Source organism: Metschnikowia bicuspidata, assembly GCF_001664035.1.
Source record: "Metschnikowia bicuspidata var. bicuspidata NRRL YB-4993 chromosome Unknown METBIscaffold_1, whole genome shotgun sequence".
Lineage (NCBI taxonomy): Eukaryota > Fungi > Ascomycota > Pichiomycetes > Serinales > Metschnikowiaceae > Metschnikowia > Metschnikowia bicuspidata.
Genome location: NW_017387731.1, coordinates 3016664 through 3033716, shown reverse-complemented (window position 1 = coordinate 3033716; position 17053 = coordinate 3016664). Strand labels below are relative to the sequence as shown.

General features: G+C 48.3%; 7 protein-coding genes and 1 non-coding gene across 8 annotated transcripts; 2 read left to right on the top strand and 6 right to left on the bottom strand.

Moving 5' to 3' along the window:
* Positions 1–434: 434 nt before the first annotated feature.
* PHM5 (endopolyphosphatase) lies at positions 435–2927 on the bottom strand (the record flags this gene model as incomplete). The annotated part of the gene is made up of 2 exons (XM_018858573.1): positions 435–2262; positions 2830–2927. The coding sequence occupies 2 exons, from the start codon at positions 2925–2927 to the stop codon at positions 435–437; spliced, it is 1926 nt and encodes a 641-aa protein (XP_018714188.1).
* A 2428-nt stretch (positions 2928–5355) lies between these two features.
* Positions 5356–5869, bottom strand: METBIDRAFT_110843 (uncharacterized protein). The gene has a single exon (XM_018853915.1). The coding sequence runs from the start codon at positions 5757–5759 to the stop codon at positions 5439–5441; it is 321 nt and encodes a 106-aa protein (XP_018714187.1). The 5' UTR covers positions 5760–5869; the 3' UTR covers positions 5356–5438.
* Positions 5870–5979: 110 nt separating this feature from the next.
* On the top strand, positions 5980–7248 carry YOX1 (Yox1p; the record flags this gene model as incomplete). Its single annotated transcript, XM_018856875.1, has 1 exon — positions 5980–7248. One exon carries the CDS (start codon positions 5980–5982, stop codon positions 7246–7248), a length of 1269 nt encoding a protein of 422 aa, XP_018714186.1.
* Positions 7249–8888: 1640 nt separating this feature from the next.
* METBIDRAFT_110848 (uncharacterized protein) lies at positions 8889–9651 on the top strand. Its single transcript, XM_018853916.1, has one exon. It carries the CDS (start codon positions 9139–9141, stop codon positions 9556–9558), a length of 420 nt encoding a protein of 139 aa, XP_018714185.1. The 5' UTR covers positions 8889–9138; the 3' UTR covers positions 9559–9651.
* A 141-nt stretch (positions 9652–9792) lies between these two features.
* TIF34 (translation initiation factor eIF3 subunit i) lies at positions 9793–10863 on the bottom strand (the record flags this gene model as incomplete). The annotated part of the gene is made up of 1 exon (XM_018856861.1): positions 9793–10863. The coding sequence occupies one exon, from the start codon at positions 10861–10863 to the stop codon at positions 9793–9795; it is 1071 nt and encodes a 356-aa protein (XP_018714184.1).
* A 3190-nt stretch (positions 10864–14053) lies between these two features.
* METBIDRAFT_76677 (carboxymethylenebutenolidase) lies at positions 14054–14863 on the bottom strand (the record flags this gene model as incomplete). Its single annotated transcript, XM_018858570.1, has 1 exon — positions 14054–14863. One exon carries the CDS (start codon positions 14861–14863, stop codon positions 14054–14056), a length of 810 nt encoding a protein of 269 aa, XP_018714183.1.
* A 639-nt stretch (positions 14864–15502) lies between these two features.
* METBIDRAFT_36769 (uncharacterized protein) lies at positions 15503–15661 on the bottom strand (the record flags this gene model as incomplete). Its single annotated transcript, XM_018856776.1, has 1 exon — positions 15503–15661. The coding sequence occupies one exon, from the start codon at positions 15659–15661 to the stop codon at positions 15503–15505; it is 159 nt and encodes a 52-aa protein (XP_018714182.1).
* Positions 15662–16604: 943 nt separating this feature from the next.
* METBIDRAFT_t19 lies at positions 16605–16676 on the bottom strand. Its single transcript has one exon. It is a non-coding gene; the product is annotated as a tRNA-Glu (tRNA).
* Between the last annotated feature and the right edge of the window lie 377 nt (positions 16677–17053).

Here is a 17053-nt window from a genome sequence, read left to right as displayed (position 1 = left end):
AAAAAGAAACACGTGATTTGCACAAAGACTCTTTGTTCTGCTGCTCCTTCTGTGAAATTGTTTCTAGGAGTATTCCCTATATGTTAGGGGTTTTCGGAATATAAACCCACATAAGAATGAACAGAAAGGACTAAACTGCCGGAGGGCGAACTGAATTTAAAAGATGAAGCTTCACAGCATCTCAGTCCGATAACAAGAATTAGAAAGTCTTTGCTGCATCAAGGACGCTCCCAATTGCCATAAAATACAACACCAGCTCCAATGAATGAGAACTTGAATTGCTAAAGACACAAAAAATGTTTAGAAAGATACAAAAAAACCATTTCTTTCTTGTGGCAATTCAGAAAAAGCATTGGCAACTCATGGTATTTCGCGAGTCTAAAAGTGCGTGATCCTGGAAGTTAAATATTACTCACTGTCTTCAGCATTTTTGACTATCCGTATCCAAGATTCTCGTAGTCAGAATTCACAAAGCTATAACACAAAAACGTCAGCCAGAGTTTGCTTAATACGGTCTGTTTGCCCTTCGTATCGGCTTTATCTTTATTCCTGATTGGTTGGCCGAGTTTCCGCCCAAGTTTCAACCACTCTGCCACGCTCAAATCCTTCATCTTATATCCGGATTTGTCATCGGTGGTATACTCAATCTCGTATCCGAAATCTTTAGTTTTGTCGTTGGCCGACTTCAAGTCGAGATAATACTGCACGTATCGTTCGGGTGTAAATAACTGAGGCACGTAAGCAGGACCCAAAGGCGTATTTTTCGGCATTTTGCGAGGGATTGTCTTGTCTCGTTTTAAGGCCTTGGCTTTTTCTTTGAAAGTGGCAAACATGTCGTCATCATCTGCAGCTTCTTCTTGGTCGAATACCTGGTCGATCTGCGCAAAAAACTGGTCCCAGCCTAGACCTTGGTATGATTCGGTTTCATACAACTCAGTGATGTTGTATTCCCATACACGCATTCCCGGATTGAAAGTGGGAACTATACTCGAAGCCACGTGGACCACAGAGTACCTTTCTCCGTGGGCTCCGGATTTCTTGCGGCCTTTGATTTTTGCGTATGTTCCCTCTCTGACAGAATTCATGTAATTGACTTTCCTCATCGGCGTGCCGCCCTGTATCTCGATGTTTCTCGAAAAAGAGAGATCAAATCCAAACTCCTGTTCCAAGCTGTCGACTGTATCTTGTACGACCGAGGAGTTGTAGAAGCCGTACAATTCCTCCAACAGGCCGAAGTCTACTAAAGAGCCCTCATCGTCCGAGTCCGAGTCCCAGTTTTGCTCTGCTTGATACCCCAAGCTGGAAAACTTTTTCTCCATGGACTTGTAGGCCTGTTTGGCGTCCAACGGGAGGAAATGGTCGATGTTCATGTGTCCGTACAAGCCACCGATAATCACATCTCTATATTCGTGGGACCAGAGAATGTATTTGCGGAGACACGATATGTCATAGTTCTTGGCCGTGGGCGGAACATGGCCCGTAAGCCACACTTTCATGTTTCGTTGTCTCATTTCTTTGAGCACGTAGCCCAACCAAAGAAAGAGTTTGTAGCCCGGGTCCTTCCGTTTGTCACAGGTCTCGACCAATGGATTCGACTGGAACAAGTAGAGCGTGTTGATGGAAAGAATGGCCATCTTATTAGGGATGATTTCCTGGAAAAAATACACGCCCCTGTTGAAAATGTGGAGCTGTGACTGCGGCACAAAGGGTCTCCAGATCTTGTATAACTCCCGTGTTTGAAGCGTCGGCCCAGGCGCAAAAAGATTGTGGGGATACACGTCATTATTTCCCAAAGAAGGCACGGGCATGTCGCCGAATTTCTTGTACATTAGATCGGAGATCTGCTCGTTCATGGCAAAAATGTCTTGTTCTGTTCTCGGGTACTGGCGGTCGTTATCATGGCGCATATTGTCGCCCGTCCATACAATGAAATCGATTTTATCCTTCAAGTTTTCTGCGATCCAATCGATCGTTTGCTCGACCAAGATCATCGGCGCATCGCATCCGAGAATGGCGTCGCCGTATTTGCCCGCCTGGCCTTCGCCTCCATGGCACATATTGTCTACGTTCGAGCCGGCCCTGTAGTGGGGGTCTGGATGGAAATCTGTGATGTGGAGAAACCGCCCATGAATGGTGCGTTTTTTGCCTGTTTCTGGAACCGTGATTTCGACTGATTTTTTGGGCGTGAGTCCCAACTTCCTGAGGGAATCTGTACTTGAAGACGTCAAAACAGGCTCCACGATGTAGCGGGTGGTGTGTTCGCTGAGCGAGAGGAGATAAAGGGCGGTGGGGGCAAAAGCCCAGAGTGCGAGTGCCACCACCAGCGCTGTAACTAAAACAGCCCATGGCAGCCTGCTTGGGCGGGTCATTAGTCTACTTTAGTATGCGGAGGAATGGTTTTGTCTGGGAGTATCTTGTTAATTATTAGCGAGACGAACAATCAACGACCACGTGACCGTGCGAGTTTCGCAACCGCAGTCGGAGGTGGTTATGGGCTCAGAAATGAGGGCAAGAATAGCGGGAGCCACAGGATTGAATGGGTTTTAGGATGTTTTGGAATACAAAAAATATAGGCTGATTTTCACTGCGAGGATCTTGCCCTTCTAATTTGGGATGCACACAAGGCACGTGACGCGGACTACTTCCCAGACAAAGAAATCCTTGACAGCCTAAGAGCCAGTATTGATGAAGAAACCAATTTATCACGGACGCAAGATGGACACTGAAGATACCAAAATGCACGGGGCAGAGACTTGTATGGCTGCCAATTTCTTCTTCAATTGATTGCGCAAGTGTTGTAGAAACAGAGCTTTCACGAAATCAAGCTACTTCCACGAAATAGGCTCGGGGAATCCTTCAAAACCAAAGTGTACCTCTGGCCGTAGTGGCTGCAGCCAATCTGAATGTGGAGCCGCAGACCAAAACATGTCGAGAAAAAAATCTTGCACGAGCCGTGAAGTTACATGAGAATCTGTCGGTGTTGAGAAAGCCAATTAATTTAGCCTTGGTGCGCACCCAGTTCAGCTGCTACAAAACTCTACGAATACACGTTCACTAGGGGGCCCACTTTAAACTTCAACGTCCAACTGATTATTAAGTTTTCAAGATTATGGTGTATGTCTAGGAGCGCCTCAGGCTTTCTGAGCGTCTGAAACTCGCTTTTTGACATACCAAGTCCATCCGAATACTCATCTCGGGAATCTGCATACTAGACATGTAGAAAGAGCGGTATACAGATGAAGCTCTATCAGTATTGAATTCAATCCTCATAATATACCCTTCTCAATACAGCGGGAAGCTTCAAACCGAAAGAAGCATATGTCTTAGGATGGTAAGGTCAAGAAGATTCCTAGAAATACTTCGCCCTGAAACACAGAGATGCTGCTTTTGTTTCTGATGACCCCTAGGGTATATTTTTTTCAATATTTTCAACATTCGAGCGGGGCAGCACCATAAAAAGCATTGTTGGACACAATGGGAAATCGTGACAGATCAGACACGATTGGCTTACTCCGGCCATGCTTGCTTAAGAGACAGGCTCGCATCGGTAAGCGAGTCCTCCGCTAGCGACTAGAGCCTAGCGTTTCCATTTCCGTCTACTTGTTTAAAATACAGGCGTGGTCGAGGGATTTATTAATAGTGCTTTGTTTCAAAGGCAGAGAGAATAAAAATTGCATTGTCATGGTTCATTTCTGAAGACAACAACCATCGCGAGCAAACGAGGCCTGTGTAATCGAACAGTTCATACCGAAGGGACGGTGACGCGAAGAACAAAAAAAAATGCTCGCGGTTCAATTAGGCCATCGTGTATTTTCGAATCGTGAATGAGAAAATAGGCTGTGCCTATATGGAAAAAGAGAATTTCCACGCCCGTTTCGAAGAGACAATTTTGGAGAAGGAATCCCCACGCCTGTTTCGAAGCACCCCGAAGCCTCAAGGCTTGCACAGAGCGAATGGTGAAACGGCCAAGAAACAACCCAAGGTTGCCTGAGCCGCCACCATTGGGTGTGGCGAATAAACTCGCCCTATCCGACCACCTGGCATCAACCTGAGACGCATCGAGAAATTATCCCGATTCGGAGGGAACTGGCAAATGCCCGTTTGGGGTATTTTCGGCATGCGAGATTATGAGCCCGCAAGGGCCTGTGCGAGCGCGAGCGTGTTGGCCATAGGCCCGGCCCTATTTTGCGAGCAGGGATTATTTTCCAGGCCCCCGAGATGCTGTATTCCTCCAAAAAAAAAAAAAATCATAAGGTTTCGGGCCTGGCGATCGGGATGACATCGCAAAACGTGGGATTTGTGCCGGCTCGGGGGGGCACGGATCTGTCCCATCCGAACAGATCAAAACACGATGGCCGTGGGCCCGCGTATTGCGTCATCGCTCAAGTGGGCAGTCTGAGTACGCGCAGACTTGTTGTTGCCTGAAACGCAGGCCAGTGCTTGAGATCTTGGGGCGAAGCCGCGGGGCGCGAGGATGGCCCTTGATGCTGGGTATATTTTGTGGCCTTGTCTAAGGCATTGTTTATTTGGCCGTTGGCTTTGAGATTTCTGGATGTTGTTTGTGTCCTTAGATTGTGGCCTCTCTAGACTGGTCGTTTTATAGTGTGGTCTTTATGTACTGTCTTTCCCACTGAGGCCCTGGACGAGGCCCTGGACTGAGGCCCTGGACTGAGGCCCTGAATTGGGGCCCTTTTAGACTAGGCGTCATCAAGCGGCCTTTTTAGACCGAAGATATTATATAGTGGCCTTGAAGATTGGGCATTATAATATTACATTTTTTCTTTGCTATGTGCTGGCTTTCTATACTGTGAGCCTCTCCTCCTGGCTTCAATACTGTGCTCCCTCCGCATCACGACCTTTTGCACAGTGGCCTTCCCTTGTTGCCGCCTGTCCACACCGTCTTCAGAATTGGGCCTCTCCATTTTTAGTCCCCAGAACGTAGGTTCCTAATTGGCCCTTCTGGCCATCCTGTCTGTCACATTTTTTAGGACCCGCCATCGTTTCCGCCCGGCTTTTTCCTGGCAGGCCCCATGCGGCCTCTGGCGAAAAATCGAGTGTGGCCTGGCGGCGGCGCGGGGCCAGAAACACGGGCGCGGGGCCAGAAACTCAGTGCCAGCCAGCGGCCGCTCGGCCCGTGGCCCCGGTGCCTGGGGCGCGTCGCCCCATTCGCGAAACGCACGTAATCAGCCCGCGAGCAGTAAACAAAAACACTGCGGCGCGCAGGCAGGAGCCACGAGAAAAAGGCCCGTAATTACTTGCATGGTGCCTGCCGATCTAGCGGGCCCCAAGCCTCACGCCAGATCCTGAGCGGTTCGTGTTTGGCACCGCACCTATAAATGCCACTGCCCTGCCCCAGGGCCTGGCTCACTCAGTTTTTTCCGCCACTTCGAGCAAACGCATTCCCACCTTATTTTTTCTTTTTCTTCGGGCTGCCATCATCAAGGCAGAGCAAGAAACCACACAGCTTTGCATTTCCCGAAGCACGCCCCTCGGACTGGCTTTCTGTGTCCACCGGCCGCGATTCCCCAATATTCCGTCGATTCATCCTTGTCTTTCCTTCCGTTCATTTCTAGCCCCAGGGCGTCTAGACTGTTTGCGCCCTCCAACATATTCTTTTCTTGCAGCCATCTTTTTACACAACGCTGAGGGGAAATAGCAGTTATAGCAGCAGTCAAAACAGCAGGCATAACAGCAGCCATAACAGCAGCCAAATCAGCAGCCAAATCAGCAGTCAAAACAGCAGCCATAACAGCCGCCATCAACCGCCAAAACAGCAGCCATAACAGCCGCCATCAACCGCCAAAACAGCCGCCAAAATAGCAGCCATAACAGCAGCCATAACAGCAGTCAAAACAGCAGCCATAACAGCCGCCATCAACCGCCAAAACAGCCGCCAAAATAGCAGCCATAACAGCAGCCATAACAGCAGCACCCGGCTCTGAACACCAGCACCCAACTGTCGACCCGGCCGCCCACCACATGTTCGTCTCCACCCCCGACAGGTCCCGCCCCTTGCTCTCCTTGGACCGCTTGGAAAAGCCCGCGGCTCACCAGGCCAACTTCCTGCTCCCGCCGCTCTCAGCCATGCTTGGCAACGAAACGTCGTCGCCGCCGCGGCCCGCGTTGCCCGCGGCCAGCTCGTTCGCCACCCCACAAACCCCCCGCTACGTGCTCCCCAGCATCCGGTCCACAAGCACGCCGGCGTTGACGACATTGCCCGAGCTCGCCGGCCGGACGCCGCCAGTGCTGGCTACCACCAAGATCTTGGACGCCGTGTCCCCGCGGGAACCCGCTGCGTTCTCGGCACCCAGACCCTCCGTCGGCGTCTCCACACTCAGGCCCACCGCCAGCGTCTCCACGCCCAATGTCTCGTTGGCCAAGGTCTCCACGCCCAAGGCGGCGGACGCAAAGACGGGCTCTAAACGCAAGCACAGCACGACGCTGCCGTCCCGCGACTTTGCCTTCATCAGCCATTCGCCCGCGACGTATCCCTCGCAGGAGCCGTCCATCGACAACGCGTCCTTGGCGCGCAGGAAGCGCCGCAGAACCTCGCCGGTGGAGTTGGCCGTGTTGAACGACGAGTTCAAGCTCGGCCTGACCCCCGACAAGGCGCGCCGCATCGCCATCGCGGCCAGGGTCAGCATGTCCGAGAAGGCCGTGCAGATCTGGTTCCAGAACAAGAGGCAGCTGCTCCGCCGGCTCCGCAACACCGACAAGGAGGTCACGGAGTTGCCCCCGGCGCCCGAGTTCGCGGCTGTCCCCACCCCGCCCGCGCCTTTCTACGCATCCACGCCGCTTCGGCCGGCGTTGGCGAAAGCAGAGACTTCGCCGTTCCCGCACACCCCGGGCTTTTCTGTGGTGTCGCCCGTCCGCGCCGCTTCCGCGGCTGACTTGACCGCGGCCTGTCTGGCTGGCCCAGTACAGCCGCCCTCTACGCCCCACGACGCGGGTGCTAGGGTCTCGCTCTACTCGAGGATGCTTGCCACGGCCAGCGACGAGAGGTCCGACAAGAGGGCCAGCAGTGGGCTCCCCGAGCTTGTGATGAACTTGACCAACAAAAAGCAGCCGGGGTTTGCACGCCAGTCGGCACAGGCCGCAACCCAAGTCATGACGTTCAAGTTGACGCCCAAGGACCGCAAGCCCTTGGCCACTTTAAGCACGAACACACCGAGCCACCAGAGAATTCCCAACGCCAAGGACTCGCAGTGTATACAGGGCCTTCTCTCTTTGAAAGTGGGACATCTTTAAAGGCGTCCTCTCATTTTGCATTTCTGCATGGCAGATCCCACATATAGCACATACAATGCACGACTCATGATAGCTCTGTCGGCTCCGGTGACTCTTCGTAGGCCATAGAATGCCAGAAAGTACGCGAGGAAACATTCGCCAGTCTCCATTATGGAAGGCTTCATGTCGGCGAAGTCGCCAAGCTCGGGCCTAGAGTAGCTAGTAAGCGAAAGTATTTCTGGAAGAAACAAAGGCTGCAACAGTGACGTTGAGCGATCATTGGTGCCTTATGTTTGAATGCTGCACTGCGGGATTGGTCATACCAGCATTGGTAAGAGCGTTTACTGCAGAGATTAGGTGTCATTGTGCTTTTCGAGAGATGATATAGACTTCAGTTTTCGATTGAGTACCATATTTTGATTCCCTGGAGAGTGCTTGCTGTTCTCATTCATATAGCTGACAATTTGGATGTGATTGGCTCGAAAACAAGTCTAATTCAATGTAATTCCAGGAAAGACCTGTATTGACCTGTTTGATTGAACTAGCGGCCCCGCTCGGGAATGCTCGACGTTTTGTTGACTTCAAGCAATGTTTGCCCCCAAAGTTCGAACACGTCAAGCATCTTCAGGACAACACTAATTTGGCTACACTGCTGACTATCCAAAGAGCCTACGGACCCACAAATAGTGCCAACATCACCATGTTCTAAGGCCATGTGATGGACGAGTGATATCTAGTTTACTAGTGGATGTTCTCCGGTGGGGATTTGTCGGCCCTTTGAAGTTTTGCAAAATACAAACATTGAAGATCGCCCTGGAAAGCCAGTGGCAAGTAAATACGTGTAGACAGTGTATATTACATATGGGATGCACGCCCCGCTTTTCCAAATCTCTGTTCACCTGCTTTCGAGGTCACTTTTCAGTATAATCACCAATTCTGGTGCTATACCAAGCATTACTCTGCATTTCATATAATACCCCAATAACCAAATTCCTAAAGACATGTCTTTAAATATACTTGCAACTCTTTAGTTCTAGTGATTTGTGTACTCTCCAACTCACGAACTCCATAGTGCTATCAACCCATGCACTCTTCGCAACGAACTGGTTGGCATGATCAGATGAGAGGCATTGAATGATATGGACACGTGAAGGGGTGGCCCAAATTCACAAACCGCGACTACATATCAAGAGTCTCAAAACCAATTTCAGAACTCAAATCCGTGTAATCTCAAATGCACTATACATGCTCGTCGGGCATATGACAGAGTCCAGCCAACAAAAAGCCTCGATACATCGCTTTTATTTAAGTTGTTGCTCGGGTCTACTACATAGACCTTTCTTGGGCTTTAACACGTCTTGGCCCTGGAATCCTCAGGTGAACGTCGCTCGAAAAGGTCTTGCCACGTGAGCAATGACTGACTATTCGCAATTTCGCAGTATAGATTGTATGTACTTAGACATGCGGCTTCTTCGTTTATTGAAACAAGCATACAGCACTCGTACGTGTAAATACAGAAATCGAAGAGTTTTCAAATGTTGGCGAGTCTGCTTTCCTAAGAGATGGGAAAGCACATTCAGAGATTCCAACGAGAGATCAAGCAAGGAATGCGGCGTCTCGGATCCACCTATCTGACAATACACCAGAAGGTGCAATTAGATAGATCATCCGGAGCTTGATTGCCATCTGTGGAAACACACTCTTTTGTCAGCCCACGGCTGGCTGATCCGCTTACTGGCCAAGCCACTTCTCCAACTCACCTACCCTCCATCAGGGGATGACCATAAACTCGATCGAGTATCAGGCAGTGACCATAGAAAGATTCTGCACGACATGCGCTATGTCTTCTCTTTCTTATGTTCTCTTCTCTTTCTTTGATATTTTCTCTTTCTTTGATATTTTCTCTTTCTTATGTTCTCTTCTCTTTCTTTGATCTCTTCTCTTTCTTTGATCTCTTCTCTTTCTTATGGTCTCTTCTCTTTCTTATGGTCTCTTTCTTTTATTCTCTTCTCTTTATGTTGTTCTCTTTATCTTATTCTCTTTTTTTCTTTTATTCTTTTCTCTTTCTTATGTTCTCTTCTCTTTCTTATGTTCTCTTCTCTTTCTCGTGATGTTTTCTATTTCTTATGTTCTCTTCTCTTTCTTATGTTCTATTCTCTTTCTTGTGTTCTCTGCTCGTTCTATGATCTCTTCTCTCTCTTCCGATCTCTTCTCTTTCTTATGTTCTCTTCTCTTTATTTCGTTCTCTTTCTTTTCTTCTCTCTCTTTCTTTTATTATCTTCTCTTTCTTTTGATGTCTTCTCTTTCTTTGATCCCTTTTCTTTATTTTAATCTCTTTTATTTCTTATGCTGTCTCCTCTTTCTTATGATGTTTTCTCTTTCTTATGATGTATTCTTTTTCTTCTTTTATTCTCTTCTCCTTATTTCGTTCTCTTTCTTCTTTTATCTTCTCTTTATGTTCTCCTTTTTTCATCTTCTTTCTTTCTTTTATGCTTTTTCTTTCTTTTATTCTCTTCAATGTACACGCGTATATATACCCCGCACCCAGCCACTCGCTCGGGTCGCTCAGTTGGCGGCCTGGGGCGTGGCGTTGGCCTGCGCCTGGGCCAAAACCCGCTCCGTCCTCTCGGCATCAAACTCAAAGTCAAAGTACGACTTGTCGTAGTAGTGCACGCGGATGAACCCGTCCTCTCCGCCAGACACGTACCCCATGTCGTCCGGGTGCACGGCCACGGTGTTCAAGGGCCCGAAGTGGCCCTTGACTCTGCCGATCTCGTCCGTGAAGATCTTGTGGTAGAAGCGCGCCTCGAACTTGCCCTGCGACTCCAGGGTCGTGGTGACATTGCGGGCCTCCTGGCCGCCGCCCAAGATCACAAAGTTCTTGCGCGGCGTGATGGCCGCGGTGTTCATGGGCGCGTCCGCCTTGTACACCTTCAAGATCTCGAGCGTGTCCACGTCCAAGATCACGGCCGTCTTGTCCTTGGACGACGTGATGAAGTACAGGTTGTCGTCTTGGGCAAACTGGATGTCCGTCACGGACACCACCTTCTCCTCCGTGTGGATGCCGTGCGCCTGCACGGTCTGGAGAAACTCGCCGGTCGCGGCGTCGTACTTGGACACAAAGCCGTCCTCGTGGCCGGCAATGATGTACTTGCCTTCCGCGGCCCAGCCGGCCACCGTGACCTTGGTGGCGTCAGGCCGCGTCTCGATCACGAGCCTGGGCTCCACCTGCTGGTCGTGCACGTTGCCATAGTTGATGTCGTAGACCGAAATGGCGCCCTTGCTGCCCATGACCTTGTCGTTGACGGCCAACAACTGCAGGTTGTCGGGCGAAAACGCCACTCTTCTGACGGGCGACGCCGCGTCCCACGTGAACACGTTTTCGCCGGTCTGCACGTTCCACAAGCGGATGCTGAGGTCGGCGCTCCCGGTGGCGCAGAGCTCGGTCTTCAGGTCCACGTCGATGGACCAGATGGTCCCCTGGTGGCCCTCCAAAGTGCCCAATCTCTCGCCGTTGGACGAGTACCAGATCAGCGCCAGGGAGTCCTTGGCCACGGAGAAAATAATGTCTCCCTCGCGGTTGAACTTGACTTGCGTCAACGAACGCTGGTGGCCCATTAACTTGATGGGTCTCATGTTGTTTGGTGGAGTTGAAGCGGGATGTAGGGCGGAGCGTTGCCAGATGCACGAGAAAACTTTTCCGAGCGGGCCGGGCGTGCGCGCACCGGAAAACAGTCGGGCCGCTGGATCCACGTCTTCCGGGCCAGTAGCACGCGGGAACAAACGGCGTGAATGGTGCCAGCGTGGATTCTGGGTTTTGCGCTTTTGAACGTTTTTTTTTTGGCGTACTGTTGGTATTTGCTGGTGTTATTACGCTGGGCAGATGGCCCGGTGCGCAGCCCAAGGCCGCGGCGCTGGGTGCGAATGTATGGGGCCTGGGGCCATGGGGCCAGGCGATGGTGGGGCCGGCTTTGGCCCGACTTTGGCCCGCGGCCGTGGTGCCCGAGACTCCCCCGTTTCCACACATACGTATATCCCAAAAAGCCCTTTCTGCAGGGCAAAGCAAACGGCAACCGCTTTAATTTTTTAGGGGTTGCGGCCATTTGCTGTTCCCAGATGGCTGGTTTTATGGCGCACCAATATTGCTCACCCCAGGACATCGCGGCGAACACGGTGAGTCTGTCGGGGCGATGAAATGGTTCTTTGGGTGCAACAAATTGTATGGAGCCATCGGTGGATCTCTAGAGGCCAAGCGCCCCCGGTTTGGCTTTTCGCTTCTTTTTTTATTTTTTATATGAAGAAACGTCAAACACACGTACCCCAGCACTCCCGAACGGCACATGAATGCGCACGCAGAAAACCAGACCATACGTGTATCTCCGTGCACGAGTCTGGACGCTGTGCTTCACAAAGTGCACTACTGCTTCTTGACACAGACAATGGGACAATCACTGTCGTGTGTGAGGGGCTTGGCTCGTAATGATCGTGATCCATCGTCCACCTGCGTACACCTGTCATACATATCGAGAAAAATATATTTGCACCCAAAGAGCGATGCAATTTACTTACACGTTCGGGGCTTGGAGGTGGGCCTAATCTAACTCTCGAAACCGGCTCCTTAACCTGCACAGCTATGAAAAACTAGGTCTGGCCTCACTTATCATGGGCTTATAATGATGAGTAGTCCAAGTCTAGTGACGCCAGCCGCACCCATGACTGCAAATAGCACGTATATTAGTTTGAGCGAGCTGACGCTTGACAGAATTCAGGACGCTTTCTCAAGATTATCAAGCTAGTGGCCATTTTCTTGACAGTATGTTTGTAGATCTCATCTAGACAAGACTACCATGGGACTACACGTGACAGAACCTGGTATGTGTGTCTTCGTATGCAGCTGTACTCTTGCATCTTTTCAGGACTTTAGTGTTCCGCTGGCCCCGTTATTCCCATTCCTTTTGTTTCTTCATGGCTTGAGCCAGGACCTCTTCTCGTGCGCAGCTATCATTTCTTCGGTTTCTAGATAAATACCCCAACCCCCCTCCACCTTGATTTTACAACAGCCTCATTCCGTTTCCTTCCGCTCTAATTTCGAGATCACTCGATTTTTTGGCACGTGAGATGCTTCACATAGAGATTCCCAGCTGAACCCAATTCATAAAAGGTCATTACGCATACCAGTTAAATTGAATCCCACTTCTTTTTTCCAAAACACCTGACGTGACGTGCTTGGTCAATGGTTCGTGCCACTGTCCCTCTGCCGAGACCCAATACGGCTTCGCATGAAAACAACCATACTGTTTCGATTTACTCTTCTTGATTTGTAGTGATTTGTATCGCATCGTTATAATGACGCCACTTACGCTTTAAGTTTGATCCCATCTCTGAGGATGTATCGTTTTAGAGCACTTTGATCGCTCTAGCAATGATTCAAACGCAGACTGCATTCGAGTGATGACTTTCCAGCTTCTCTATTAGAAAGGGGAACATAGGAGCCCTGATTGAATAGATGTAAGGCGGTGAGATCCTTCTGCACCAACATTTTATGTTTATGTAATTATTTCCAAACTCTTCTCCAGCCTTTCGTCGCCTTCACTTGGGATAAAATCACAAACTTCGTTCTGAACAAGGTATCCATGCCATTAAGGTATATCAAAAGCTTTCTTTTGCTCTAATTTGAAGTTTAGTCCGTGATTTTAGTCTTTAGGTCAATTAGCACTAATTGTATTCGATTAGTGTAACATCTCGCCTGCAAATTTTGGTTGCGGCCATACCATGGAGAACACACTGTTTCCCGTCCGATCAACGTTAGTTAAGATCCATAGGGCCACACTGAGTAGTGTAGTGGGAGACCATATGCGAAATTGTGGTGTTGCAATCTTTTTTTTAAATGTTTTTTCTCGGGGAAAGCTTGCCATAAATAAACGTACTGAACAAATTCGTAGGACATGGCGTATGCCAGTAGCATTCTTGGGGCGATGTGCCCTTATACGCATCTTACTTTCGCAATCAAAGCGGCATATATCTTAGACTAAATATTGGCGACAGACCGAGCGCAAAAGTACAATAATGGAGAGATGGAAAGCACTTTGAAAAGAGTGTGTTCTTCCGTCAATTTTTTTAAGACTGAGCCTTGCGACCATATTCCCTCCAGAATAGAAAAGCTTTGATTTCTCGCAAGGCGCTGTGCACGTCATCTACGTGAGGCGCCGCCTAAACCCTAGTCGGCATAGTCTATGGTGAAGACTACGATCAACTTCGATGCCCTAACTTTCGTTCTTGACTTGAGAAAATGTTATTGAAATTGCTTTCAAATTATTTAGACTTCAGAAAACCTAAGGATATCACCTCTCGCAACTGAATACTAATGCCCCGGCCGTCCTTATTAGTCACTACGATGTTACCAGGGACCAACGAAAGAGGTACATCATCCTACTTTATTAGTCCAAGCTAAAAAATTGGAGCAATTGCCAGAAAGATTTGATGTTTGTTTCTTACGCCAGAATGGGGTTTACGAAGCATTGATATGTTTTGTTAATCGTCATTTGAAACGCCAAATTTGTCTATTTTATGAGCCTCATCAAATATAATGTGGAATCGAAGTGGCGGAACTAACACAACACGGCTACACTTTTGCCAGCGCCGCTTCGGAATTTAGCAAGTGTAATTTATGCAAGCAGCACCTGTACATGCACTCAGAAGACCCTGGGACGATAGAATGGTAATGGTAACTGATCACACTGTTATCAACTGGACTTCTCTACATTTTGCTAGCAGTCCTGAAACAATCTTCTCTGTTCCTCTTCATATTTCTGACTGCCACAAGCTTCTAGCACACGTCTTCAATCTCAAGAGCTTCTCCGTCATGAGCCCCCAAATCCAAGGTCAACTTACGATGAAACAAGTCAAGAAGCCAGCTGAAACACAACAGCGTCACGGCCGGGTCATATCTGTCCTTTGAGTTTTCATCCCTGATAAAGGCATGCTGGGCCTCATTGACCTCTATGAACGTGAGCGCAACGTTGTTTTCTCTGAGCGTGGCCCGAATCAAGTCTCGACCGGGCAAAGGCACGTGGTTATCCTTGTCCCCAAAGACCATGACCAACTCGCCCTTAATTTCCTTACTTCTTGCCAACGAATCGTCATTCTGGCCCTTTCCTAAGGCGTGGTTGTGAATGTCCGTGGCGAAAAAACAAAAGGCGGCACTGACGGCCGGATCCAAGGCCGCCCGGAATGCCAAGTGACCTCCCAAGCACATACCGGTAGCGCCAATTCTGCCGGTGCAGGTGGGAAGCAGCCTCAAGTACTCGACTGCTAGTTTGTTGTCCTCGTCGTACGATTTCAAGTCTTTTTCTATCTTGTATAAGTTGCCCTTGTCGGTACCCTCGGCATCATATGCCAAAGGCTCGTGAGACTCGAAGTTGTGGTAAATTGATGGGGCCACCACCACGTATCCTTGGCCTGCAATGTCCTTTGCAAATCTGGCCACAGGCCCCGTGACCTGGTAGATTTCAGAATACACTATGACGCCTGGAAATTTGGCTTGGGGGTAGTTCGGCACCACTGGATGGTACACGAATAAGCGCATAGTTGTACCGTACGACGTCTTCACGTCATGAAATGACTCCTTAAGCAACATTTCTAAAAGTAGCTAAGTGTTTTATTTCTGTTTTTCTCTATCTGCCAATCTGGTGTTTTAAGCCAATGCGCTTCCTTTTCCAAGTTGCGACTTGTCTGGGGTGGAAAGGCGCGGAATTTAGGGCCGTTGCTCCGTGCCGCTCTGGGTGGCTCTTGTCTAGTTATTGGGCAGTTGGGGCCAGTAGACCGTAAAATCTCATATCTCAAAAGCCTATCTACATTTGGCTTGAAATATGCTTTCTTAAAGCCCTTTTAGGCCCTTTGTTTTGGACCAGTAGTTTTGTATTCCATTTTTTGTGTGTTGTCTATTGACGGATCGTAGACAGATTTAACAGGGCAACGGTCGTCCACACCATTAGAGTAGTCTATCCAACCACGGTCTCTGAACACGATCAAGTGTCAGCAAAATCGCGTCTTTACAACAAGCCCATTAGTCCATCACACACCTTTTGCTTCTAAAGTGTACATGGTTCCAGCCGCTTCTACAAGGGGATAGAAAAGCTGGGCCATCGCTACCCGATTTCTGTCTCTCATACAGCATCGCCGGGCTATTTGCCTTTTTGAGCCTCAGCTACCTTTTTGGCATCGGCTACATTATTAGTTAGTATACTTTCTACATTTTACGTTACTATTTTCGTGTTCAAGACCACATACCCAAGGCTTGCTTCTGTCTCATTTTCTCTGCGTCGGACTCCATTCTCTTTTTTGGGTCTCCTTCCTTTTTCAGGGCTTTGGCAGCATCTTGCTGCTTTTTCAAGTTCTTTGCTCGTGCCAAGTCTCTTTGGTTACCCCTGGCCATATTTATATATGCTTGTTGGCAAGGCTGTGTGGAAGTGAAGTTATAGTTGTGTGCTCAAAATTTGCGCTGGAGTCGCGACCAAAGAAAAAAAAAATGAATTTCTCGAAGTCAATCACTTCCAGCGCCCACGAGTGGCTGATTACGTGGACAGAAAAATAGAACCTCATCAAAGAATATCACTGTGCCTGACATCAAATAAGATATTATGAAAGGGGACAGCCATATTCGCATTTTTGGCTGAACAATTCTTTTAAGTCCAAACACGAAAAACTTCATTTTAGCTCCTCTAAGATGTTATCCACCATTCTTAATTTCAGTCAGTTCAGACTCAAGCAAAGAAATTGATTATTGGCCAGGTGATGAAATCGTTGCCATCGACTAGATGCTGGCAAATTTCGTGGGACACGAATTGAAAAAGTCAATACACATAGTCAAAAGATCTGACTATCGTCAGATTATTTTGATGGTCCTCCGCAACTTTCTTCACGAAGTGATCGTTCTCTCTAGAATAAATCTTCTCAAATAATCCTTCCAGCTCTCAAAATCGGGCTCTGTCAAAGTGAGTTTTGAACCGCTTTTTTCGGAAAAACAAAAAATTTGCCAGAATGAGCACAATGTCCAATGCACGCAAGCTGTATGTTAAATTTTATTGACGGTATTTGTGAGCTTTTCTCGGTAGTCAACGTATCTTTTTCCATGCGAATACCAGCCAAAAACACTTCAACAATCACACAACATTCTTTGTCTGGTCTGATGGCATCTTCACTCCAAAATTGGTGTATCTTGTTTCCTATTAGACTACACTGATTGCACAAACTATCCAAACATAAAAAACTGTTCGTGCGTTAGCTGCTACTCTCTCCCTACCATTTTTTTATCGGGACCGTCCAATTATATATGTAAAAAAAAGTCGAATGTGTCTATGAGGAGAAAAAGCATATAACTCCAAAACGGGGAATCGAACCCCGATCTCGACGGTGAGAGCGTCGTGTGATAGCCATTACACTATTTCGGATTTTATAGAACATTCTCGAATGATAAAATAATTATGAGTTATTGTACCTTTTGGAAAGAATTTTGAAATATCTTTTCCATGGACACAGATGTAACAGAAGCAACTCCAATAAGAGCTTGATATACATAAATATTTCACCACCACTCAAATATCAAAAAAAAATACCAAAAAGCTGTTTAAAGGTTTTTTATATATATTCGTTATATAGTTTTGCCCCTTTAATCAGATGAAACTACCAAGAGCACATGTGGTATGTGTCTGGGAGCTGTTAAAATGGTTTCTGTATATACTATTTGTATAGTTGCTCCTTTAGAAGAGAAGAAGAGCAAACGCCACTCTAGGTACCAGCGTTTATGAGTTTATGTGCCATATTGGGG

Coding starts and splice junctions, on each gene's coding strand:
- METBIDRAFT_110843 (XM_018853915.1), bottom strand. CDS start 5,759: ATGGCGGCTGTTATGGCTGCTGTTTTGACTGCTGATTTGGCTGCTGAT.
- METBIDRAFT_110848 (XM_018853916.1), top strand. CDS start 9,139: ATGTTCTCTTCTCTTTCTTTGATCTCTTCTCTTTCTTTGATCTCTTCT.